The sequence below is a fragment of the Caretta caretta genome, chromosome 4 (assembly GCF_965140235.1).
Source record: "Caretta caretta isolate rCarCar2 chromosome 4, rCarCar1.hap1, whole genome shotgun sequence".
NCBI lineage: Eukaryota > Metazoa > Chordata > Testudines > Cheloniidae > Caretta > Caretta caretta.
In genome coordinates, this window is record NC_134209.1 from 146,293,098 (window position 1) to 146,318,802 (window position 25,705).

The window sequence follows — 25,705 nt, forward strand, 5'->3', positions numbered from 1 at the left end:
TGACTTTAACCATAATTTTATTAAGGCGTAAATGTCTATCAGCCAGACGGGAGCCGGTCCTGTCACATGACAAACAGAGTGACATTGTGTGTAATGCAATGGCTTCTCTACAGTTCGTATGAGCAGAATGAGATCATCATCAGAGTTACTTATGCACTAATTCCAGCTCCTCTTTCCATTACTTACTGGTCTTCAGAACAGGGGACCTGTGTGCTCTTAGCCCAGCTGGGAAATTGCAGGGAGTGGGGGCAGGAAAGGGGAGAAGTCAGGTAGCTTGCATGAATTCAATCACAAGGACTTCACGTGGCCCAGGACTGAATGGCTACTTGTCAAATATTGAAATGGTTTTAAGTGACAGGGAAGCTAAACTCACAGTTCAAAAGGCACCTATGCTAACCACTGAGCCGGTGGAATGGTGAAGTGATGGTGCGTGATTGGATGGATGTCAGTTTCATATAAATACATTTTCCTTGTTAAAGAAGCGTATGGCTTTATTATCCTTGTAACGCTTTGCTCTGGGGCGATGCTCTAACCTCCCCGCTACTTTGTAAGCATAAGAAGACAAAGTCCTCTTCAGAATTATGTGCACTCATCTGGCAAGCTCTTTAAAGGACCACGCCCTTGTACTATTCAATACAGGCAAGTAGAACAGCAGCGGCTCCAGCTCTCCCTGGGGCCTTTCAGCCAGCCATTTCAATAGCAGCACGCAAGAAGTTAAAAGTGGACCCTCAGCACATCATGAGCGGAGACTGACCTTTTACAATTCATGCACAGTATCGTTAAGGACTTCTGCTTTTCAGCTAAGCAAGGACGACACAGGAGGTGGCCGCAGGGAAGCTGGTAAACAGGCTCCATTTTGAAATAAGAAGAAAATGTTCTATTACAGGAAGCGCATCCTTGAACCGGCCGGCTACTGTGCTCTGGAAAGTTGAAAGAAGAAAGTTTTGTCAATGTTAATGCAAGTCAGTTGATCCTACAGCAACCGTGGCAACATGGTACCTATTCCACACCTGAAACTCTGGCACAAGATGTTAGATGGAGGCTATCAACCCGATTCTGAGGTGAGGTGCACCTACAAGCAGCTAGAGCTGCAAGCGCTCACACTATCTTGGGAATGGGCCCTGTTTTCCTTATAACAAGCTACCATGTCAAAACTCCAAGGATATTCCTCTTGCTTCCTAGCATTTCTGCTTGGGAAGACTAGATCAAGGTGAAGTTTGGTACCACCAAAATTTTATTGAGGATGAAAGCTAGCAAAAGAATTCTTGCTTTTGTCTAGGCTAAAAATCACCCCTTTTCAAACACTGGCATTTGAGTACTGAACTTGGTCTCTGTCAGACATCTGCACGGGTATCATACTCCACTGTATGAAGAACTTAACATATTTCCTTAAATACCACTTTGCTTTTTGTGCCCATAATGCCTAGAGCGGGCTATTCAGATTCCATCTCAATGGTGATAGCTCAACAATAGAACACACTGCTAGTGAAAGCAGCTCAGAAACCTGCATACACTATGGGAACTGCACGTGGTCCCCCATCTCCTCCGATGGCACGAGTTAGCGTCTAGCATCTGATTTCTGACACACAAAATGGGCAACAGCTTCACGCAGCGGATGAGGAAGGATGGTCTAGTAGTCAGAGCGCTGCCCTGAGATTCCGGTTCAATTCTCTGCTCTGGCACAGACTTCCTGTGTGACCTTGGGCAGACCACATAGTCTCTCTGTGCCTCGGTTCCCCATCTGTATAATGGGGATAATAGTACAGCTGTGCTTTGCCAAGGGGTTGGGAAAACAAAGCATTAAAGACTGGGAGGTACTCAGATGGTTATTGCTAAGTAAGGCTTCTTAGGAGACACTTTGGGTAGATTTACGAACTACTCTATGTCAAAAGAAGGGAAAAAATGCACAATCCAACCTGTGGGAGTCCTTATTAAATTATATTAATACAAAATCTACAGCCTACCATTGCGCTTCTGAATGCCAAAAGTGAAACCAATCGGTTTGCTGCTTACCAGCTGGGGCATTTGCATTCCACGAACTGCTGCAGCCCCCCTCGCTATGCGGCTGCTGCTGGCCTTTTACCAACCTAGCTGTAAATGATGGCCTAGAGCTGAGTGCAGAGGTCAAGGCAATGTCCAAGCTTTCGGACAGCTTCTGTTCATGAGAGACTGGACCTGCAGAGAAAGGCATGAGATCTAGAAATAGCCAAGTTTTGCGGGGGGAGGCATCAAGGGACAAAATAAAAGCTGCTTCGCTACTAAACACATTCTTAATTTTGAAGGGATGGTCTGAACATAAGACAAAAGCCTTTTTATTTCTCTTCAAAACAGTGTCTTAGGGCTGAGTTAACACACGACAGGCCAGCGTGTGAATCTACAGCGCAGCCGCGCACTAATATCCCGTGTGGTCACCGCTATGGCCCAGTGAAAGGCCCGGACTGAGACACGCAAAAGGACTTTTCAACTCTCATTTTACTTTTTCCCATGTCATGCGGTGGGGTGGGTATGCAGCCAGGAGAGCTCAGTTCTGACTCTGCCACTGATTCACTGTGATGGACTGGCCCCATCACTCTAACTCTTCGTGCCTCGGCTTCCCCACCTGTGAAGTTGGGATACTGATACCTTGCCCAGCTGGGTAAAGTGCTTTGAGATCTAGGGAAGACAAGCCCAATAGACATGCTACGATTTATTTACTTTTATTGCTTGGGACTTACAAAGAGGACTAAGGGAGTTAGGTGCCTGAATGCCATTGAAGTTTAGGCCCCGATCTTACAAATGCTTATGTGCCTGCTTAAAGCCTGCACTTCAGTGGCATTCAAACACCTAATTCCTTTGGGCCCTTTTGAAAATCCCAATCACCCTTTCTTTACTTCTGCACTTCGCTCAGCTTGCCCAGCTGACGCTAGACTGTTCAGTTTCACTTTCCGGTCTGTAGGCACTAGCTCAGCGCCATGGGTTTGGTTTCTAACGCTGATGGGGAATGTTTACACCACAAAGGAAATGCTGTTTGGGAGACTGGGAGAGTTCAGATCTGAACAGTGCGGCTTCAGCCCACCTTTGACATTTTCATGTACCTACTGTGGACGAACGTTCTCCATGCCACCTTCAGCCCAAATCCTATTTGGTTTACATTATGCCTTTGCAGAATGTATTCAAGAAAATTCAACTCAGCTCTTCAGGGAGACAATCCTTCTGTGTTCAACACACTCATGTGCTGTGTGTGGGCCAGATTCCCTAAACTTCACTGCTTCCGTGGCTCTCCACTTCTCTTCAAATTACCCATGCCCACATAGTCTCTTCTTCCTTGGTTATTCAACTTCATTTACCTCTCTTTATCTGTGATGTTATTAAATAATGTAGTAACTATAATTATGCCACACAACTGATAAGAAAGATGCAGAGCAAAATGGAAACGCATGCATATAAAGGGCTGTGTGTGTTCTGGAGTAAAGCCAGAGTTCAATACATTCTAGGTATTTCTGCACAAATGAGGAAGGAAATAAATATGCCAAGAAAAATGCTTTACATGACCGAACATGCCTGGAGACAGCAGGCCTATCATCCCCCTTGTGCTAAGCTGATCGTTATAGGACAGAGACTGAATGCGCTACTTGTTAAGAGAATGAAAAAGCAGGAGCAGTAGGTCCCATTCTGGAGGAGCAGATGCATTTGTCTTGTGCTTTAACCACAAAGCCATCCTTCCTCTCCAACCAGTGTAACTGGCTCAGCAGTCAAAAAGCTTGAGTGTGCCATCAATCCACGATTGCTATCCAGCACCCCACGGCCAACTTTACAGTGACGGGGAGCCCGAGAGGCTGCCTACATTACAGCAAGTGCCACCCAGCCAGAGAACCCACTTACAACATGGCTATCTCCTGGCTTGGTTGACAATGACAGCTTGTAGCACAGAAGGGACCTAAATGGCGTGTTAAAGCCTTGGATGATCAGTGGGACTGCTCACCGACTTAGGGGTGCAAAACTGGGCCCATAGTTGGTGACATGACAGTTGGCAAATGATTCACGATGACGAGCTCATGCCCAATGGCTCTGCTCACAGACATTTTTCTAACAGAGCGTGAAAGCGGCTAATACTGAGGGGGGCGATACCAGTGTCAAACGGCCCTCCCCCACCCTCCCGGGACACTTGCTACAGCCCATTTTTAGCAACTGTAAAGGCTTCTCCTTTGGAAATGTCCTCTCTGGCTTAATCACCCACAGTCCATGGGTAGAACCTTCCCCTCCAGCCTTTCAAGCGCTGTCCCTTGGCCTCTAGAACTTCACTCCGATTGGACACACACACACTTGCTCTTTCTGCTATCCATTGGTTTTAAGGCTTTACGCTCCCTTGGCAGGGATATCCATCAACACAAGCATTTAGTGTTACTGACTGGGATGTGACAAGTGCTTCTCGAGCTGTGCTGTGTTAAGTAAATGCCACTTGGGGGAGAACGGTTAGGAATGTAAGCAGCAGAAGGGTCAGCAGAGCACATTTGTGATTGCCGTGACCTGTGTGAGCAGCCCACACATGATTCTACAAACCAGTTCATTCGGCGCAGGGAAGATATTTGAGAGTTTTCCCCCATTATGGGGACGATGGGCCAGCACGCTGCATGCCTGGGTTAGTAAAATCCCCATGATAATTGTTTTGCACAGGCTGCAAGAGATGATTTTCCAGCAGAGCAAAATTTGTCAATGAACTGAAAATGATAGGGACAAAGGAAATAAAAGACTAACGGAAAAATTAAGTGATCTGAACCAATTATGGGCAAATAAAATGGTGTAGATTGACACAGGCAGAACAATGAGGTCATGGCCTGAAAAAAACAAAACAAAACAAGTAAAATCTGGCTATGAAAGAAAGAATGAGCTGGGTAGAGGAAAGGGGAAAGTCCGACATGAATGACACGCTAAAACCATTTCCATAATGTTTGGCAGGAGCAAAAGACAACAGCCTCAAAAAGCGCCCCTAGGTTTTGGTGTGAGAATCTGCAGGAGATGCGAGGATTAAGTGAAACCACATTTGGGATGGCAATGTGGGACTCTGGTCCTGGGAGATCAGCAAGGTGAAGAAACAGTGAGAATTAGGGAGGCGAGTACCTGTCGAGCAGTCCATTTGGGCCAAAGGCGAGTCACTCTCCGTTTTCATTTTTTTAGCACCGCTCTCGGAGGTAGACATGGCTAGTAAGTTTGTGGTAGAAAAATAAGAGGGTTCTACGTGGTTGCTGTCATCAGGGCTTTGCTCCATACAGTCCATTTTCCTTTTCAGAGAAGATATGGTTAGGGAAGAAGGTGTGACCATCCCTAAGACCTGAGCCCTCCCGAGGAGGTTGGTGCCCGGGATGCTGTGCTGTAATAGGAAGTGGTCTATCCTCGCCTTTAGAGAGGGGTGAGGGAGGGGCTGGGAGTGTTGGCTAAAGGCAACCCCAGTGAAAGGATCGCTGGGCACCCGACCCCAGGAAGCCTCACTCCGGTTGCATTTCTCCAGAGTGCTCTGGTCAATCACCTTGCCAGATGGCAGCAGCATTGGGAAGGGCATTATCTCCAGAGTGATGGGGTCCAAGAACTCTTCAGGGATATCCTGAACAACATCGACTAGCTTCTGGAGACTCTGCTGTTCGCAGTCAGAGTTGCTTAAGGGCACACACTCGCTTTCCATTGGGAACATGAAACCGGCACTCTGGATGCCCAAGCCCTGAGCCAGGCACGCAGAGGCCACTTGGAACACGCTGTCCATCACTTCCTGCGGGCATGACTTAGCTGGCTGTCCCCAAACCTCCAGTCTTTTAATGCAAGGGAGGCCACCTCCCGCTACGTGGGAGATGCAAATTTTTAAGTGCGATACATTGCTCAGTGAGGCAGGGCCTTTATTCCATAGGTCTTGAGATGCAGAACCAGGGTAGAAGACAGCTTCCATCTGATGGAAAGGAGGCCTTGGCTTGAAGCCCCTATGGCTGAACGTCACTTTGCTTTGATTTTTTAGAATGGCTTTACCCACTAGTGTGAAAACGTCTTTGTCCGACACAGGCTGACCAGCCAGACCTGAGAACTGAGACTCGGGGCTGTTCCAAGAGCTTTTGTTCAATGAGGTAGACGTGTAAATGTCCAGCCCCGTGAAATTCTGATACCCGCCCGATGAGATGTCTATGTTAATCCTGCAGATTTCTATGTTGAAGGGAAAGGAGAGAGTAACATGGACTGGGGGCTTGATGAAATATTCACTGCGAAAGCCCCGGTTTCTCTTTGCAAGGTCTTCAGAGATGAGGTTTTCAACTTCATAACCATCAGCAGAAATCTGTGTTTAAAGAGAAATGAGAGGATACTGGGCTTGATTTGACCCAAAAGAGGAAAGTGAGTTTGCAACCACTTTTACAGTATTTTTGAGGCATTAAATGATCAACTGCGAATAACAAAACTTAAAGGATGAACTGTGCGCTCTTGATTGTCTTCCCCAGGGCATGTGTGTTCCTGAGTTGTTAGTCTAGGGATGCTGGGCTCTGCAAACCCATTTGGTACAGTAGTGTTGCTCAAGACGTTAGAAGCATTCACCAATTATGACAGTGCAGCTTTAAGGAAATGAGAATTTAATTGAAAACATTTATTGTAAAGGATTTTGCCATAAATTCATTCTAGACTAAAATATGGAGGAGAGGCTAAATTCAGCACTGATGTAAGAGCAGGCAACTCCACTCACTTAATTGCAGTCACCTTGCTTGTACAGACCAGCAATGTAATCAACCCCGTCTAGGAAGGGTTTTAAATACTGTGTAAATAAATGCTGCATTTTTCACAAGACAAAACCCAGGTTCTCTGTTTCTGAGATGCAGTTTGGGGGGCCTTGCCATTCAAAATAGGCTTTGAATTAAGAACTAGGTAATCTCTAAGGCAGAGAGAAAAAGGTATCTGTCTATATTAAAATGTTGACTATGTAAGCACTTGAATAATGATAACATTACCTACCACCTTTCATCTGAAGATCTCAGAACTAATTAACCCTCAGAACTCCCCTATGAGGTGTAACAGTGTTATAACACCAATTTTACATAGAGGTTAACTGAAGCAGAGAAAGGATAAGGGCCAAATTTTTCAGAGTGACCTCCTAACTGGGGGTCCAACCTGAAATACCTTGGCACTGATTTTTAGCAGTGATGAGCACCCACAACTCCAAACCAAGTCAACAGGAGTTGCAGGTACCCAATATCCCAAATTACCAGATGCAGAAAAAGAACCCATGAGTCCTAACTCACCATTATACCACACTGCCCCAATTCTTTGCAATAAGAGTGGTTAGCTTTGAAGATGAGTCTTGAAGACTTGAGGGGCTTTCACAAAAAAATGTTATAAATTAAAACTAAATTGTCAACACCCGCCCCCAAGCAATTCCACCCAGTTTTGCAAAATTAAAAAATCCTGTTGTTTTCGCTGTAACCTACCTGACCATGGCCCTTTAAGTGTGATGCCACAAGAGCATCTCTCTGCACATTACACGGAGATAATTCCAACAGACACTGCTCAGGTGTTTTCTGGGGGATTTCACCACAGAGCCTGGTGAGTAAAATTGGTTGCTTTTTCTTAGAAAGATTTGCATGAGCATCTGAGAATGCTCTTAAGCAAACATTATCTCAGACACAAATGGTGTAATGAGTGAGCACTCCTTTGTCTACTCTGTCCAGCAGAGACAAGGACTGCTTATTCTCTCCACCTAACCAAGGGATACCAGAGCCGACCCTCTATGCCTTAAGCCGCAGAAAACACAATGCTTTTTTATTTTTACCTTGTTGCAGTGAATTCTTGGCTTGAAATGTGGGAGGCAGATGTTTATTACCATCTTTGCAGTTTGAGGACTCAACTTCCAAGCATCAGAGTCAGCTAGTAAAACTAAAGGCAAAAGCAAAACATAAATGTTAGTTTATAGGAAAATAGGAGACTCTTGTGTAAACGGTTCCTGAGTCACAGGTGAATTGCAAGTCTGACTGCTTACAAAATGCAGTTCAGATTCAAGTGGGTGAGGCTTTTAGCAACTCATGAGAAACCCAAGTGAGCGTGTCATAGGTGATTCTGGGTTAAGATGCAAGATTAAGTTAAAATCATTCACGATTCAAAGGAGAAAAATGTCTGAGAAGGAAGCCTAGGGAATGAATGTTTTTATGAAAATTCTAATTTGTAAATAAACCAGTGATTAGATGCAAGACTTATCAAAGGGGAGTGTGCTCTAGAGAGGAAGGGTTTGGTAGGGACTTAGTCCCTGCCCTGCCATCCATTCAACCTGAAGGAGTTTTTCAAAAGATGCCTAACTCTCAGCAGCCTAATTCCCCTTTGTGTCTTTGCAAATCTTCCCCGCTAAGACCTTGGTCAAATCACTTAACCGCTCTGTGCCATAGCTTACACTATGCTCCGAGACGGCTAGGGCACTGATCTAGGAGTCAGAAGGCCTATTCTCGTCTCTGCCATCAACTTGCTGCGTGACCTTGAGCAAATCATTTTACATCTCTGTCCTTGTTTCCTCTTCCATCCTGTGCCTGTCTTGTCTATTTAGGTTGTAAGCAAGCAAGCCGGGGGGCAGAAACTGTCTGGTAGTAAAAGGTCTAGCACAATAGGATGTGAGATCTCAACCAAGGAATCGAGATGTTACTGTAATGTAAATAAGTAACAATGCACAGTGGTTGCAAGGATAAATGTTTCTAAATGCTCTGAAATCCTCAGATGAAAGTTACTCTTGAATGCAAAATTAATAACCATTACCTAATAGCTGCTCTCTGTTATCCAACAGATCACTTGGTGCTTTAGGAAAGGAGTACTTGTGGCACCTTAGACACTAACAAATTTATTTGAGCATAAGCTTTCGTGACCTACAGCCCACCTCATCGGATGCATCGAGCTGTAGCTCACGGAAGCTTATGCTCAAATAAATGGGTTAGTCTCTAAGGTGCCACAAGTCCTCCTTTTCTTTTTGCGGATACAGACTAACACGGTTGCTACTCTGAAACCTGTCTTGGTGTTTTAGGGAGATCAACAAAATTCTGAGCACTGATCAAGTCAACTCTTTCAAACATGTTCAGAAAAGGAAGCCAGGAGAACACACAACCTTTTGCATTCAAAGAACTAAACAAACTGATTAGACACGATTCTTTTTAAAAGTAAGAATTTTAACCTCTTAATGTGGGTGTAAACCTCATTGCTTGGAGCAATCTTATAATCACATACTTGCAAATTCTATCAAGAAAAGGGAGCCCTTTAAATGATTTCCAGTTGAGGGTATTTGTTCAGCCTAACTGGATTTTTGCAAGCGCTTTTAGGTGTACAATGGGATTATAAAATGAACTGAAATCAGGTCAGTGTGTAATGCTTCTTATACCTGTCTAGTAAACGTACAAGCATAACACAGCCTGAACACTGATTAAGTGCAGATGTCAGAATACAGATAAATGGTGACATTGGCTCTAAAGTCCAAATTCAACGTAAAAAAATCTCAAGTCACCCATGAAAGAGTAAGTTTGAAGCTTATGTTACAAACGCCTGTCTGATAGTTTTTGGTGGATCAGGCTGTGTTTGTTAAAAGGAGACCAGTGTGCTCACATATAATAAATGTCAATTTCACGTAAGATAAACAGAGAGGCATTTTCAAGTCTCTATTTAGGTTAAAAAGTGCAAGGTCTGCAATCTATAGCAGTGCCAGGCTTGCTGCTGGAAATACCATCTCTCGAAAAGTAGAACTCTGTGTACATCTGTCCATTCTTGATCATGAAAGATCCTATGGAACTTTTGGCCCACCCCGTTCAGCAACCCATCTCTGGCAGGGACTAGCACTACATAATTGAGAGGAAGGCACAAGTCATTCCATAGTGCTGAATTACGTGATAGCCTGCTCATAAGGGAAGTTTCTTCCTAACCCCAGGCACTTTCCTGCTAGCTTCCATCCTAGGTTTAAATCCATTCAAAATATGTTTTAGCCCAGTGGTTTTCCAATTTTTTTTCCTGGGGCCCAGTTGAAGAAAATTGTTGATGCCCACGACCCAACGGAGCTCGGGCTCAGGGGTTTGGGGTGTGGGAGGGGCTCAGGGCTGGGGGTTGGGGTGAGGGCTGCAGCTGGGAATGATGGGTTCAGGGTGTGGGAGGGGTCTCTGGGCGGGGGCAGAGGGTTGTGGTGCAGGAGGGGGTCAGGGCTCTGGGCTGGAAGTGCAGGCTCTGGGGTGGGGCCAGGGATGAGGGGTTTGGGGTGCAGGAAGGGGTTCCAGCTTGGGGGGGGAGGGAACTCAGGGCTGGAGATTAGGGCATGGGGTTGGGGCACGGACTTACCTCTGGCGGCTCCCAGTCAGCAGTGCAACCAGGGTGTAGAGGCAGGCTTCCCACCTGTCCTGGCGCTGTGGACCGCACTGCACCCCAGAAGCAGCCAGCAGCAGGTCCGGCTCCTAGGCGGAGGCATGCAAGCGGCTCTGCGTGGCTCTCGCCCACAAGCACTGTCCCGCCCCGCCCCTAGCTCCCGTTGGCCGAGTGCAGAGCCCGTGCTCGGGGAGCCCGGTGGCTCCCCCCGCCGAGAAGCTGCACCCGCTGCTGGCTGCTTCCGGGGCACAGCACGGTGTCAGAGCAGGTAGGCACTAGCCTGCCTTAGCTGGGCAGCACCACCGACGGGACTTTTAACACCCTAGTCGGCGGTGCTGCCCAGAGTGACCTAGTGCCTGTCATGCCGTGACCCAGTACGGGGTGGCGACCCAAACTTTGAAAAACGCTGTTTTAGCCTGTCCATTGACAACACCCCTAGTACAGTGTAAGTGCGTAGGCTTTTTTTGAATTCTACTAAGCTTTTAGCCACATGGACAGAATGTTGTACAACTTACGTAGGTGACCACAGAATAACGGTTTCCACTGGAGTGATTTCTGACTGAGGAACAAAGTGCACTTCATAGTCATTTTGAAAAGGGGGCGTGGCACCAAAAAGTGCACAGCTCACAGCAACAGACACGTGTGAGATGTCGCTTAATCTTCTCTTCCCTTATTGAGAGGTATAAGGAATATTCTGGTTGAGGGGCAATCCACTGTAAGTGACTGGATAGAGCTGTGTGCGTTTTGGTCAATGGGCAGCTCCTATTCTGCTCGGTTTAAGGACTGATTTTCTTTGAGCTGAAACACGAGAGATTTAAGATAAACGGTGCTACTATTTGAGATAAATGTTATTCAGCTCAATAGGGTATCAATAAGCTTCTCAGGCCTGTTAGCAGGCACCATATCTTCTGTATGCAAAGGTGAACTATACCTCCACTGAGGAGTGGGAAAAATTAAAACAGAAGTAGGATGAGGGGGGGAACCACACCCCCACCAATCCTTTCAAACCCCAAAGTAGTGACAGGTGGGGCTGGTAATATCACTCGCTGTTAAGGCTGCCCATCATTTTGTGTCATAAGATCTTTTTCTCAGTTGCTTATAACTTTGTCCAACTTTAATCATTTGGTTTTCCATACTGGGTGTCTGCTTCAGGCTTGAATATTGTGTTTTAAATTTCAGCTGCAACAGTTCAGCTGTTTCTGAGAGCAAGACTGGGAAAAACTACGATTTGCACATGTTAATAGCTATGTTTTCTTTGAAAAGCTCAAGTGCCCCCATGCTTTGGAGCCAGGGACTCGAAGTTTGGCAGGGGAGTGGCCTTTGGGCCAGGGATGTGCTTTTTGCTGTTCTTGTGAAAATCTGCCCAAATGTAGCCAAATTAAAGCCTTTCAAAAAAAACTTAAGTTCACACATGCTCAATATAGACTCTATTTTAGCAGCTAAATTCCACAAAGATTCCATCCACACTGGGAGTGCTCCAGCACAGAGATGGACAGGACTTTCCCTGCTACTGCAACTCTGGGCTGCTGTGGACTATGCTGGATCCAAGCACCTGAACTGAGAGCAGGAAGACTGTCTCTCCTGTGCTCTCAGGGCTCTCTCTGTTGGGCCCAGGGAACCTGACGAAGGAGGTTACTTGATTCAAATGCAGAGGGGACAAGAGTGAGTAGACTGCAGCAAGGAGCATGTTGGGATGTGGTGGGAGGAGAAGGCTTGGATTGGAGACTGGCAATGGGGTGGGGGGAGGGAAGACTGGAATTAAAGCTAGGCAAAGAAACTGGGAGAGAAACTGAATGTGTGTGTGTGTGTGGCAGTGGGGGTCATGATAAGGAGCTAGTAGGTGGGGGGAGACTGGGATTGGATGAGGAGGTGGGAGGAGACAGGGACTAGCTGGACAAGAGAGAGGCTGAGAACCAGTGGGGTTGAGCGGAGGGGAGACCGATCTGATGAGGAGTCACATAAGAACTGGGTTTGGCTGCACAAAAAATCTAGGACAAAGAGACAAGTGAACACTGAGATTGGAATGAGGCCATGGAGGGAAATTGGAACAGGGATCCGGTGGGGACGGGGTACATGGGCAGCATGAGGGACAGAAAATAATCAGATGAGGAGCCTGGTGTGGGGGGAGAACTGGGAATGGCTGAGCAAGGAGACTGGGAGGAAGAGTCCAGAGAGGTGAGACTAGGGACTTGCTGGGCCTGAGGAGTGGAGACTGGGACTAGCTGGGTGAAGACATTGGGACATGGTAAGGTTGGAGGGGATGGTGCAGAAAGGATTGCACTTTGGGGGGAGGGAATGGGTTGCACAGGCCACCATAATTCTGACATTTGTTTGTGTGTGTAATATCACAGTAGGATCTACTGCCTCTATTCCACTGAAATATATCTAAGATTATATAATATTGCAGGATTATCCTGCTGAAGCCTAGAATGTCTGATGAGTCAGTGTGAAATGATGGAATCCTCTACAACCATAGCTGAGAGCTCTTTTTGTTCAGAATATCACCAGTTTCAATCATTCAATCATCATGTGAAAGAAAGAGTAGAATCAAATGAAGTAAAAACCTTAAATGAACCAAAGTATACCACAGAATCTCTATGGATAGTAATTCCAAGCTCTAACAAGAAGAATATAGCAGTAGGGATATATTACTGATCATCTGACCAGGATGGTGACAGAGACTGTGAAATGCTCAGGGAGGTTAGAGAGGCTATCAAAATAAAGAACTTAATAATAAAGGGGAATATCAACTATCCCCATATTGACTGGGTACGTCACCTCAGGACGGGATTCAGAGATAAAGTTTCTTGACACCTTAAATGACTGCTTCTTGAAGCAGCTAGTCCTGGAACCCACAAGAGTAGAGGCAATTCTTGATTTAGTCCTCAGTGGAGCATAGGATCTGGTCCACGAGGTGAATATAGCTGGACCATATAGCTGGTAATAGTGACCATAAGATAAGTAAATTTCACATCCCTGTGGTGGGGAAAACACCACAGAAGCCCCACACTGTAGCATTTAATTTCAGAAAAGGGGACTACACAAAAATGAGGAAGTTAGTTAAACAAAAATTAAAAGGTACAGCACCAGAAGTGAAATCCCTGCAAGCTGCATGGAAACTTTTTAAAGACACCATAATAGAGGCTCAACTTAAATGTATACCCCAAATTAAAAAACATAGTAAGAGAACCAAAAAAGTGCCACCATGGCTAAACAAGAAAGTAAAAGAAGTGAGAGGCAAAAAGGCATCCTTTAAAAAGTGAAAGCTAAATCCTAGTGAGGAAAATAGAAAAGAGCATAAACTCTGGCAAATGAAGTGTAAAAATATAATTAGGAAGAATTTGAAGAACAGCTAGTCAGAGACTCAAAAAGTAATAACAAAAAAATGTTTAAGTACATCAGAAGCAAGAAGCCTGCTAAACAACCAGTGGGACCAATGGACGATCAAGCTGCTAAAGGAGCACTCAAGGACAATAAGGCCACTGCAGAGAAGCTAAATGAATTCTTTGCATCGGTCTTCATGGCTGAGGATGTGAGAGAGATTCCCAAACCCGAGCCACTCTTTTTAGGTGACAAATCTTAGGAACTGTCCCAGATTGAGGTGTCATTAGAGGAGATTTTGGAACAAATTGATAAACTAAACAGTAATAAGTCACCAGGACCAGATGGTATTCATCCAAGAGTTCTGAAGGAACACAAATGGGAAATTGCAGACCTACTAACGGTAGTCTGTAACCTATCATTTAAATCAGTTTCCGTATCAAATGAGTGGAGGATAGCTAATGTGATGCCAATTTTTAAAAAGGGCTCCAGGGGTGATCCTGGCAATTACAGATTGGTAAGTCTGACTTCAGTACCAGGCAAACTGATTGAAACTATAGTATAGAACAAAATTGTCAGACACATAGATGAACTTAATTTGTTGGGGAAGTGTCAACATGGTTTTAGTAAAGGGAAATCATGCCTCACCAATCTATTAGAATTCTTTGAGGGGGTCAACAAGCATGTGGACAAGGGGAATCCAGTGGATATAACGTACTTAGATTTTCAGAAAGTCTTTGACAAGGTCCCTCACCAAAGGCTCTTAAGAAAAGTAAGCAGCTATGGGATAAGAGGGAAGGTCCTCTTATGGATTGGTAACTGGTTAAAAGATCGGAAACGAAGGGTAGGAATAAATGGTCAGTTTTCAGAATGGAGAGAGGTAAATTGTATTTAACATATTCATAAATGATCTGGAAAAAGGGGTAAACGGTGAGGTGGCAAAATTTGCACGATACAAAACTACTCAAGATAGTTAAGTCCCAGGCAGACTGAGAAGAGCTACAAAAGGATCTCTCAAAATAAGGTCACTGGGCAACAATATGGCAGATGAAATTAAGTGTTGATAAATGCAAAGTAATGCACATTGGAAAACATAATTCCAACTACACATATAAAATGATGGAGTCTAAACTGGCTGTTACCACTCAAGAAAGAGATCTTGGAGTCATTGTGGATAGTTCTCTGGGGGAAAAAAAAAGTAAAAAAAGTTAACAGAATATTGGCAATCATTAAGAAAGGGATAGATAATAAGATAGAAAATATCATATTTCCTCTATATAAATCCATGGTACGCCCACATCTTGAATACTGCGTGCAGATGTGGTCACCCCATCTCAAAAAAGATATATTGGAATTGGAAAAGGTTCAGAAAAGGCCAAAACAAATGATTAGGGGTATGGAACAGCTGCTATATAGGGAGAGATTAATAAGACTGACTTTTCAGCTTGGAAAAAAGACAACTAAGTGGGGAGATGATAGAGGTCTATAATATCATGACTGGTGTGGAGAAAGTAAATAAGGAAGTGTTATTTACTCCTCATAACACAAGAGCTAAGGGTCACCAAATGAAATTAATAGGCAGCAGATTTAAAAAAAAAAAAAAAAAGTATTTTTTCACACAACGCACAGTCAACCTGTGGAACTTCTTGCTAGAGGATATTGTGAAGGCCAAGACTTTAACAGGGTTCAAAAAAGAACTAGATAAGTTCATGGAGGATAGGTCCATCAATGGGTATTAGCCAGGATGGATAGGGATGGTGTCCCTAGCCTGTTTGCCAGAAGCTGGGAATGGGTGACAGGGGACGGATTTGATTACCTGTTCTATTCATTCTTCTGGGGCACCTGGCATTGGCCACTGTCGAAAGACAGGATACTGGGCTAGATGGATCTTGGTCTGACCCAGTGTGGCCTTATGTTCTTATCGCTGGGATTTATGGTCTGCTGCCATCCAATTTTTAAGTTCTCAGCCTTTTTGACTTTATGAATTACACCTGTTTGGTGTACAGCTACAGTAAGGCACATATCTATGCTATATCAAGAGTCCTAGACCACTGAGATGTCAAAGGTACTTTAGCTAATTACCACCTTTACAGGACAGCTACTTTGCAAGCAACAGTTCATTGGTTGCAGGAGACAGACTGAAGAGATGGTGGATTGCTTGGTCCAACTACCACAGCTGAGCACCCAAACTGCCACCCATGCAAATCTCCCAGCACAATGCCCCAGTCATCACAACCACCCACTCAATTCAACTGGCATGCACAGAAGCCCCAAACACACACAGACACTCACCTCAGCACACATTCGCCACCTGCACAAATTCCTACATCTTCCACGATGGTCACTCGGAGGCCTAGAATGTCTGCTGAGTCAGCGGGAAGACATGGAAACAGCAATAAGGATGGCTGAAAGCTCATTTTGTGTAGCATGTTGCAAGGTTCAATCATACCTGGGCCCCGTGAGAACCAGATGGAATGCTGGAGACCAAAGGTTCAGTGGTGGTTGGACCGCGACAGCTCATGACAAGAAGCGGGACTAGCAAAGAAGTGGTTGTGCTTCCAGCCAGAGGCCAATTCTGGGCACAAAATTTGAGGCACGCGTACAAAGGGCAACACTGCATCACAGCACGTGGAAATAAGAGCCCCCATATTTACTCACATAACTTTACCAATTACACACAAGTGACAGCACAGGGTTTCTGCTGCTCGCATGGTTTATTAGTATGGGATCCGAAATATAACATGGTATAAGAGGAAGATGATAATTTACATACTGCTCCAAAATGTGCTAGGACCTTTACAGAGCAAAGGCCTATTCCCTGCCCCCAAAGTTTTTACTATCTAATTTTAGATGTGACACAAATAAGTATATCAACTAAGGGGACGACGACTAAAACCATCTTTTAATCAGAATAGACATGCTAGACAGCAGCAGTACAAGCTCCTGCCACACTGCCTGGTCTCTGTGATTCAACCCTGACTTGCTGGAACCACTTAAGATGGATAGTTGGATTTCTAGGCCGTTCAGCCTTTACCTGTGAGAGTCAGACTGCCATCAACAGGGCTAATTAGTACCAACGTAATTGGGGGTTGTGTAAGGTGAATGCCTCTCCACTGAGAGTGACCCAAGACCTATGTTCCCTCTAAGGCTTTTTGTGTGTGCACACATGCACGAGAAACCAATGGCCAACAGAGCGCAGTCCCTCCCCACACCCATCCCCCTCCTCTCCAGCACTCATGCGGTCAACCCAACCCCATACCACTTACCAGCTCCCTCACTTTCGCTGTGAGCCCAAGAAAGGGGAAGCCCTGGAATCCTTCCCATACATCCGCAAACTAGAAGCACTGGAAGGAGCCAGGGCACAGGGAAGCCTATTTCCCCGACACCCAGACCAGTGGCTCTAGGTGTGGTAGGTACCTATGGGCAAGAGGTGTCCGTAGCAGACGGCATATGCACAATTTAGAATTCACTGATTCTTCTCCAGGCGTCCTGACTGCATTGATACATCATCCTGAAGGAGGGGCTGGTTTTCACACACTGAGCAACCAAACCCACCGGCTCTCGCTTGAAGGGAAAAGTCTTATGTTGTGGATAAAAGAGTACGTTACCAGAGATTTTATTTGTAATGGAATCATTCTGGGATCTCCTTACAAAGCTGAACAAGCTTGGGATTTACAGCTGTAGGTGAGGCAGCAGGATGAACCTGCTAACGTGGTTGTCAAGTCTCTGCCTGCATGCTCTGCCTGCAAAGCAGCAACCAAAGCTTAAAGTAAGTTACTCTAAGAGAGGGGCCATTTTAAACAGTGATGAGAAACAACAGACAGGAGCATTTGTATGGCTATTTCACTCTCTATAGCCAGGCAGATTCCCCTACAGAACTTGATTCAAGCATTAATTTGTCAAACAGCTTTTTGCTGACACTGTGATTCTTAAAGAACCGAGTCAAACACTTTGTGGTGCAGGTAGCTCAGCTTCTCTGAATGGGTCCGTCTGAGCAAAGGAAACCATTCCCAAAAGGGCAGCTCGACTACCACATATCCCATTTTCTGTAGCTGCCTCCTTTTCAAGCTGTGCAGTCCCAACAACTGTTTAGAACCATAGCAATACTGGTTCCTGTTTGACACCTGAATGGCTAGCTTCACACCTCCAGGATGCGGCCTTAGCTGGGAGGGACAATTTTTAGGAGAGGTCTTTGATTTGGTCAAAGCATTCAAAATGGTGTCAGTCAGAGGAACCTCATATGAAAATGCAGAATGATTCCGAATGGGTGGAGCCTGCTTCTGTTCTACTGCCTCCTTCTGGCTACAAGTCTCTGACCGAGTTTTATTACCCCCAAGTGACTTGCCACTGGGCTTCCCCTTCAGCAGCTGATTCATTAAGTTATCTGTGAGATGGACTCCAATGTCTTGCAGTTCTCCTTTAGCTCTTGTGGCAGCTTCTAAGTTAAAAGGTAATGGCTTTCGGTCTGTGCCCAAGTGGACCTCCACATCATCTGATCTAGTGTGAGGCAAAATCATGTGGTTTTTGACATACTGGGGTCCACCTAACATTACCTCAAGTAGAGAGACAGCTTCTGTCACTTCCGGCTTTACGCAGATTTCCTTCTTCGCAAAATTCCACAGCATCTCAGTAACCTCTTGCCGAAACTGTGGCGTAAGGCGATTACCTTTGTAATCTGGGCACTCGATCTCTACACTGCCATCAAGAGTGAACAGGTCCTTTCTGAGCTCAAATTTACTCTCCCTGGCTAACTGAATAAACTCAGCACTCAGAGCGTAATCTATCAGGTCATCTAGGAAGTGCCCAGAAAATGCCAGAGCCAACAAACAGGTGAGGAGATGTTCTGGGAACTTCTCAAATTCATGCAGCTTTCTGTGCATCTGGTCTATGAGGCTGGAGTAAAACCTCTCTGCATTAGGCGGCTCATAATTCAGGTATCCGAATGACCACAAGAATTTAGCAATATCTTTGCTACGGCAATACATCACCCTGGAAGGCAACAAAGAGGCTACTGCATTCATAATCCCTTCATCAAGGTAATGCAAGGCTGAACAAGCAAGAGTTATGTGCATGACACCCTGTATGCCTATAGTACCAATTCGAGGAGGAACGACTTTCCCAAGTTGCTTCAAGAATTCTAAATGATCGACATGAGTATAGCGGAACATCTTAAGTACATTCACTAAAGCATAATTGCTCATGTCTGCCATCTGGCCTGACACCTTGTCTCCAATTTTTCTCATGACATGCTCAGAAAAGGTACTGTTGGACTTGAAGAACCCTAAGGAAATGATGCCCACTTCCTCCAAGTTGAAGGAATCCAAATACTTCAACACTAAAGTCTCCAACTTCTGCATTAAATCTTGGGGCACCCTCCGGCCTTCACCGATGATATAAATCAGCTGAACCAGCTGAGGCAAGGTGAGGTCTTTCCAGTGCAAGTTAACATAGCTGAAGGAGATCTGTAAATAGTGAGGCACGCTGCGTCCCAAGCAGCGCCACAGGTCAGCCACCAGCAGTAGCTGATCCAGGCTCATGTCCCAGACCCTACGGCAAAATTCAGTCTCATACACTTTCAGCATGGAGTGGGTTGGTGGAATGGCTAAACGGATAAAGGCCTTTAAAATGTCAGTGAGTTCTGAGATGCTAAACAGCTGGATGTTTTCAACTCCGTAACGACACAGCATCATAAACTTAGTATTGGATCTCACCATCACATGCTGCTGCACTGGCGAACAGCTCAGCTTGCAAAAGTATTCCACAATGGTTCCTGGGATCAGGCCATTCTTAAGTACAGTTACTTTATGTAATATCAAGTCACCTTCTTCTAGAGGAAGGACCTGCAAGGTCTCAGACTTGTCATAACTTAGAGATCGGTATTCGGGTCTGTGCTGCTGAAACATTCTGGGATCTTCCTTAGTGTCATAGGCCTCCACATCAGCATCTAGCAATTTGTCTTCCTTGGGCTCCAGTGTGGCTGGAGGCACTGAGCTGGCCTGTGTGGAAAGAGTTTTATGGAACTCCAGATCCAGCAAGGTGTGTTTTGTGCTTGATAGACTTCGAGAACAGCTGATGCTGTACTTATTCTGAAACTGCTTAGCACTGATGGTGGAGAATTCATTTACAAATGGCCCTTCACTATCTTCACAGTTTCTAGCAGCATTCTGATGGGATGCGGTTTTGGTTCCTGTGTAGGCTGATGGATTATAAAGTACTCTGTACTCCAGAGGGTTCAGCAATCTGATAGAAGCCACAGCTTTCGCATCGGTGTTGCTCACTTCAGGGCTCTCATCCTCCTTTTGTTTTCTACTAGGAACTCTCTTCTTGGCCCCGCACTTGGTTGTAGTTGAAAATGCAACCATGCTGCGAACTCCGCCTGGAAATCTTCGGCATGTTATCATTGTAGCCATGGATCACAACTTACTGGGCTCAGAATTGTCTCCGGGTACTGAAAAAAGGGCAGATGAAGAATGAGTGGCTTCCATCTATCATGATGCATTTTTAAAAAACATAACCTTTAACACTATAGTAAGTAAGATGGTGAGAGAGACTTGGTTTCTCACATGGTTCAGAAAGAATTACTGAGTATCAGGTGTTTTCCTGCAAGTCAGCAGCTGAGTGTACTGTCCAAAACTATCACACGCAAAATCTACCCAAGATCAATGACCCCAGTTATTTTGCACAATGGAAGACCTGCCGCGTTATAGAATTGATAGGACTGGCAACGCAACTGTTACAAGACTTATAAAATGGCTCTCAGGTTAGGGAAAACATTTCTGTATCTTCAGTTTGTGAAAGGACCTAAGGTACTTTTAACTCATTTTTAAAACTGATTTCAAGCTGACAGCATCCCTTTGACATTTTTATAACTCTATCGTCAAAGCTCTAATAATTCCATTAGATTGTGTTTCAAATGACTCAATTCTATTAAGAAGCACCAACCAGAACCCCAGTAGTTCTCAAAATGAGGCCCAAGGATAAGCATTGCTCCACAGATGGAAGTATTCTGAGACTATGTAATGTAAGGTTGGGGTATTGGGATGGGAGGTGGATACAGGAGAGGGTCTCTCTCTTACGAAGTGGTACACAGAATGAAAGCTGGAGTGGAACTACCCTGCCAGAAGGATTGGCACCCTACCGCCAAACCAAAAGTAAATGGCTGTTGTGAGTGACTGTTAACACTGGGAGGGAAGAAAAGCAGCCCTAGAATGAAGGGAGGGCAATGAAAAGCACGAGAGAAACCCTCCAAAGTCACAAGCTGCTGTTACACTATCACACACTGAAAATCAGTACTTAGAAGAACTGTAAAGATACCAAAGAGAGTTCCATTCTTTAGGCCTGGGGAAGTTTTCTGCAGGTTTAGATGACATAGTGCTTCAAATGCTAGTCACCACCAGGGGCCTTGGCTATGAGTGCTCTCACCACTGCTACTGCAGATGGAAGGCAACGATGGGAAAACTGCCAAAACAAAAATCTAGTGTAGCCATCCTGGGTAAGCAGCCAATTTAGCCTCTTTAGGATGAGTCAGGTGGTGATTAGTTACAGCACCAGGTCACTGCTATGTGTAATATATACTTCCCCCGCCTTGTGTGGCTCACCCTGAGGAGGTATTAGACAGCCATCTTCTAGCATTTTCAACTTCCTTAAAAGCTCACTCTCTCTCTTTCATTACTTAGAAGAAAAATGTGTTGGAACTCCAGGATGCCAAATAATTAGGGAAGCCAAAACTCGGTGAAGACACAACAACAGCAACATGTATTAGCTTCTGTGCTCCTCTGCACAAAGGCCTCCAACCACAGGGAGGGTAAGCTGTTATGGATGCCTTTATGACTCTGCATACAAATAGAGCTTCCTGACTGAGGACAAGCACGTCAAACCCATGACAAGAAGAAGAAGAAGAAGAAAAAAAGCCTAGTAAATGCTTAGCTGAGTTTTATGCAGAATTCCCCAGCGTAGCAGCAATAAAGAACAGACCAGTAGTGCCCTCTCACAATGCTTCATTTATTCTACTTTTATCATTTATCCTACTTTTCTTAGCCATGTTGCACAGGGTGCCTCACTCACGCTTTCTGTCCCAGGAAGAATGGCAACTTGGAGGTGGCAGGAGGAGGTATAGGAGAGTGAGAAAAGGTGAAAAAACAACTTGGGTGAAGAGATCGAGACCACAGGAGAAAGCAAAAGAAGAAGGGAAATGATTATCATACAAGAAATCAAAGCAGGCAAAAAAAAGATTCAAGAGAAAGAATTAAGGAAAAGATTGCTAGAAAAGAGGACAATTTATTTTTAAAAAAATATATTGAACGGTAGATAAAACTCATTTGCAGCTATTCCTGTCCAATACCTTATTATCTGTGTCTAAACTGCATTGGTTAGGGCAATAACGGTGTCTTTGTCCATGTCAGCACAGCACAAAGTTAGATGTCAGTGCTGAACCCAACACCAACCTTCTCATAGCAATTCATGCCTTTGGTAGCCCAAGAGCAGATCGGTGCTATGCAGGAGATCAGACACGAGAGCACAATGGTTCCTTCAGCTATGAATCATGGCAACGCACTGTGCTTGGGCCTTAGGATGAAATGTTGCTTTCTGCAGCATTAGCCAATATGTGAGAATGCCACCCAATCCCTGTAATCTATCAGATGCTCTGATAAAACAAACCAAACAACCCCCCCCCCACCTCCCAGTACACGTACAATAAAAATAAAGCAAATAGCCATTACATATTGGCACAATGCAGGCCCCAGCAAATCCACTGTCAAAAGTGAGCAGGACTCTTCTCTCTGGCTTTCCCTATCAATGCCTGCAGAACCCAAGATTTTGTTTAAAAACAAGAACATTTTTAGCTCTTAGGGTTGTCAGGGCAACCTTGAGTTGACCGTAACTGACACAGCAGAGCCATCCTCCCAGGTCTCCAGATAGATAGCCTGGAACGCTAGAAATATGATCTGTGTAAGGCCAAAAATCTGGCCCCAGGGCATAGCCTGAGTAGTTAGCATGTACACTGGGAAGCACCTTCTCAGCGGAGGCCCACCCATCTCTGAAACCACCTCCTCTTCCAGCACTCTGCTGGAGCTTGAATTAGGTGAGCTTTGTGTCCCAAAATAAGCTAGTCATTGACTGTCAGACCACTTTAAGTGCAGGGCACGCAGGTTTCTTTGCAGTCTATTTTTTGGTCTATTCTGTGTGCTCTATATTAATGATTCCACTAATAGAACGCACACATTCACTGATGCAAGGGGTGCTATCTTTTAAAAATAAATTAATCTACTTTACTCTTCTATCCAAGGATCTCAAAGCGCTTTGCTACCGGTAGTGAACTAACCTTAGAAACTTTCCTATGAGATAGTTATCCTCCTTTTACCCAGAGGAAAGTGAGTCACAGAACCAGTCAGTATGTGCCCATGGTCACAGAGCTCACCAGAATCATGCTAAGAATCCTGTTAGAATGGTTTGGTATGAAGCTTTGTAAAACAAATCAGAAGTGCTTTGGGAGGTACTATGTAGAACTAAGAGTTTATTCATCAGTCCCTTGATTTCAAATCCATGGAACTAGCCCTCCAGAGAGCCAAAAGAAAAACATGGAGAAGAGAAGGAAAGAGGAAAGAGAGGGACAGAGGACAAGAAATGCCAAGTCTTGAGGGAAAGACACTTTAGAGCCTTTCTTGCTCATCACTCAACCTATGTTACTCCCATCTTCAAATCCCAACTACATGCTAGATGAACTTTCAAGCTAGAGGTGTCCTTCATTTCCTCCTCCTCCTCCTCCAAATGTATTTTCTTTTATAGGTCCCTCTGCCCACCACCAGGGATACATGCCAGCCTAAATGCCCCCTTTATTCCTTTGTGCTGCTCACACCTTTGTACACTTTCCTGTGTTCCTCTCCATGTGTAAACAGCCGGCCAACATCCCCTCTTCTCTCCATTCAAATCCCTCCTGGAAACTCACTTCTGCTGTGTCACGTATGAGAAGCAAGTTAAAGAGCAAACATAACTGGACCCCTCAAGCTGCATGCATGTATGTCTTATGGAAGTCCCAAGAGACGACATTGTCTATCTTATCCTTCCTCAGCCCCTTCCTTCTGATCCTCATTTTGTGGGTCATGCCTAATACAGGCTCCAATCCTGCAAGTGGAGCTGGATGGGTGAACCCTTGTGGAGCAGGGTGACAATGGTTCCAACTGTGCTGATTTAAGTTGCAGAACAGGAGCCTCAGACTAGATGTTCTACGGGACAGTAACTGTACCTTTCAGGGAGTCCGAAGCATCTAATGCACTTTTGGAAACTCAAAAATTACAAATGTATGCTTGATAACTAACATTAAGAAATCTTTGTATCATTCCCGCTTGGAGTACATTTCCCATCACAGTCTCACTGCTATGTATCAGACAAGTTATGTATTATACCAGTGCCCGCGGGACCATCCTGCCCAGCCCTTGAGCTCCCAGCCGGGGAGGCTAGCCCCCAGCCCCTCCTCCACTGTCCCCCCTCCCCTGCAGCGCCGCCGCACCGGCAGTGGGGCTGCGAGCTCCTGCTGCTCTGAGCGGCATGGTACAGGGGCAGCAGTGATGGGGGTTGGGTAGGGTATCCTGGGGGGCAGTCAGGAGACAGGGAGCGGTTGGATGAGGCAGAGGTTCTGGGGCGGTCGGGGGGGTTGGATAGGTTGTGGGAGTCCCGGGGGGCCTGTCGGGGGGTGGTGGATAGGGGTCGGGGGGCAGTCGGATAGGGGGTGGGATCCCGGGGCAGGGCGGTTTGGGGCGGGGGGTCCAAGGAGGGGACGGTCAGGGGACAAGGAGCAGGGCGGGGTTGGATGGGTCGGGGGTTCTGAGGGGGGCAGTCAGGGGGAGGGGGTGGATAGGGAGCAGGTGCCAGGCTGTTTGGGGGGCACAGCCTCCCTCACCCGGCCCTCCATACAGTTTGGCACCCCAGTGTGGCCCTCGGGCCAAAAAGTTTGCCCACCCCTGTATTATACACTATGCTAGCCCCATAAATTAAAAACGGAAGGGAAGATATTATCTCCCAACAAATACTAGGAAATTTGGACCCGTGTGTTAAAGTTCGGTGTGAAATTGCACATTTTATATGGGATTCAGGTTTGGTTAAGAGTAGGGTGACCAGATGTCCTGTTTTCAGGGGCTTTTTCTTACATATTACCTATTCTTGCCTATTACCCCCCACCCCCTGCCCTGTTTTTTCACAGCTGCTGCCTGGGCACCCCCGTTAAGAGCAGGGCTGGCGCCCGCAAAGCGCCTTAAGGACAGAGGAAAGGCTGGAAGAGGCACCTTCGCTCAGCACAGCTGCCCCCCTTGTGCGCTCAGAGCACCTGGGGCGGTGACAGCTCCGTGGGGTGTCTCGGAGCCAGGGCGGAATCAGACACGGGGCCTGCTGCCCCCTGGCGTCCGACAAGGCGGGCACGGGAGGGAGCCGGCAGGCAACAGTTTGGGTCCAAGCGCTCGGGCCCGGCCCGGTGCGGGAGGGCCCGGCCCGGTGCGGGAGCACCCGGCCCACCCTGCGGAAGGCAGCAGGAGCCGGCGACCAGGCAGGAAGGACACAGGCGGGAGGCGATGGGCCCCCCGCCCTGCCTTGCCACACGGGGCAGCGCCAGCTCACGGCCGGGCTGCGTGCCCGGCCTGGGCGGGGGGGGTGGGATTCGTGCGCGTGCACCGCCCGGCAAGGGCAGCTGGACGTGCACACGCACGGGCCCCACGCGGGCGGCGGCACCTGCGCAATGGGGGTGTGCGCGCGCGCGAGGCACGCCCGCCCCGGCCCAGTGCACGCGCAGCACACGGGGAGCAGCAGCAGCAGCAGCGCCGCACACGCGCCGGGCGCCCGTGCAGGAGGCAGGGCGCGCCCCGCCCGCACCGTGCGCGCGCTGGCTGGAGGCGTGCGTCTGCCCGCGCACGCGGGGGCCCGGCGGTGACAGGGGCACGCAGCGGGGGGTATCGGGGCCTGTCCCCCGGGGCCGGGTTCTCTGCCCGCACTCACCGGGGCCGCGCCGCTCGCTGTCTCCGTTGCCGGGTCTCGCCCGCCTGCCTGGAATCACCCTGCCCCGTCGCCGCCGAACGCTTCC

General features: G+C 46.5%; 2 protein-coding genes across 5 annotated transcripts; both read right to left on the bottom strand.

Moving 5' to 3' along the window:
- Positions 1-25,705, bottom strand: UBOX5 (U-box domain containing 5). Of its 4 annotated transcripts, none has more exons than XM_075128134.1 (5): positions 25,621-25,705; positions 7,772-7,875; positions 5,098-6,292; positions 2,014-2,175; positions 1-920 (listed from the first exon to the last, which is right to left on the bottom strand). In XM_075128134.1, exons 2-5 carry the CDS (start codon positions 7,823-7,825, stop codon positions 715-717), a joined length of 1,617 nt encoding a protein of 538 aa, XP_074984235.1. In that variant the 5' UTR covers positions 7,826-7,875; positions 25,621-25,705; the 3' UTR covers positions 1-714. The 4 variants fall into 4 exon arrangements, with proteins under 4 accessions (XP_074984235.1, XP_048702326.2, XP_074984236.1 ...); XM_048846369.2 differs by lacking the exon at positions 25,621-25,705 and adding an exon at positions 16,905-17,033; XM_075128135.1 differs by lacking the exon at positions 25,621-25,705 and adding an exon at positions 15,931-15,988.
- On the bottom strand, positions 17,563-25,705 carry FASTKD5 (FAST kinase domains 5). Its single transcript, XM_048846357.2, has 2 exons — positions 25,621-25,705; positions 17,563-20,086 (listed from the first exon to the last, which is right to left on the bottom strand). The coding sequence occupies exon 2, from the start codon at positions 20,046-20,048 to the stop codon at positions 17,568-17,570; it is 2,481 nt and encodes an 826-aa protein (XP_048702314.1). The 5' UTR covers positions 20,049-20,086; positions 25,621-25,705; the 3' UTR covers positions 17,563-17,567.

Bases quoted from the DNA above. Each gene is read 5' to 3' on its own strand.
- UBOX5 (XM_048846369.2), bottom strand. From the start codon at position 16,962: ATGGGAAGGATTCCAGGGCTTCCCCTTTCTTGGGCTCACAGCGAAAGT. The intron at 2,176-5,097 runs GTACTCGCCTCC...CTTTCTCTGCAG, and splicing joins CCAAATGGACTGCTCGACAG to GTCCAGTCTCTCATGAACAG. The intron at 921-2,013 runs GTAAGCAGCAAA...TCAACTTTCCAG, and splicing joins GAATGCAAATGCCCCAGCTG to AGCACAGTAGCCGGCCGGTT.
- FASTKD5 (XM_048846357.2), bottom strand. From the start codon at position 20,048: ATGGCTACAATGATAACATGCCGAAGATTTCCAGGCGGAGTTCGCAGC.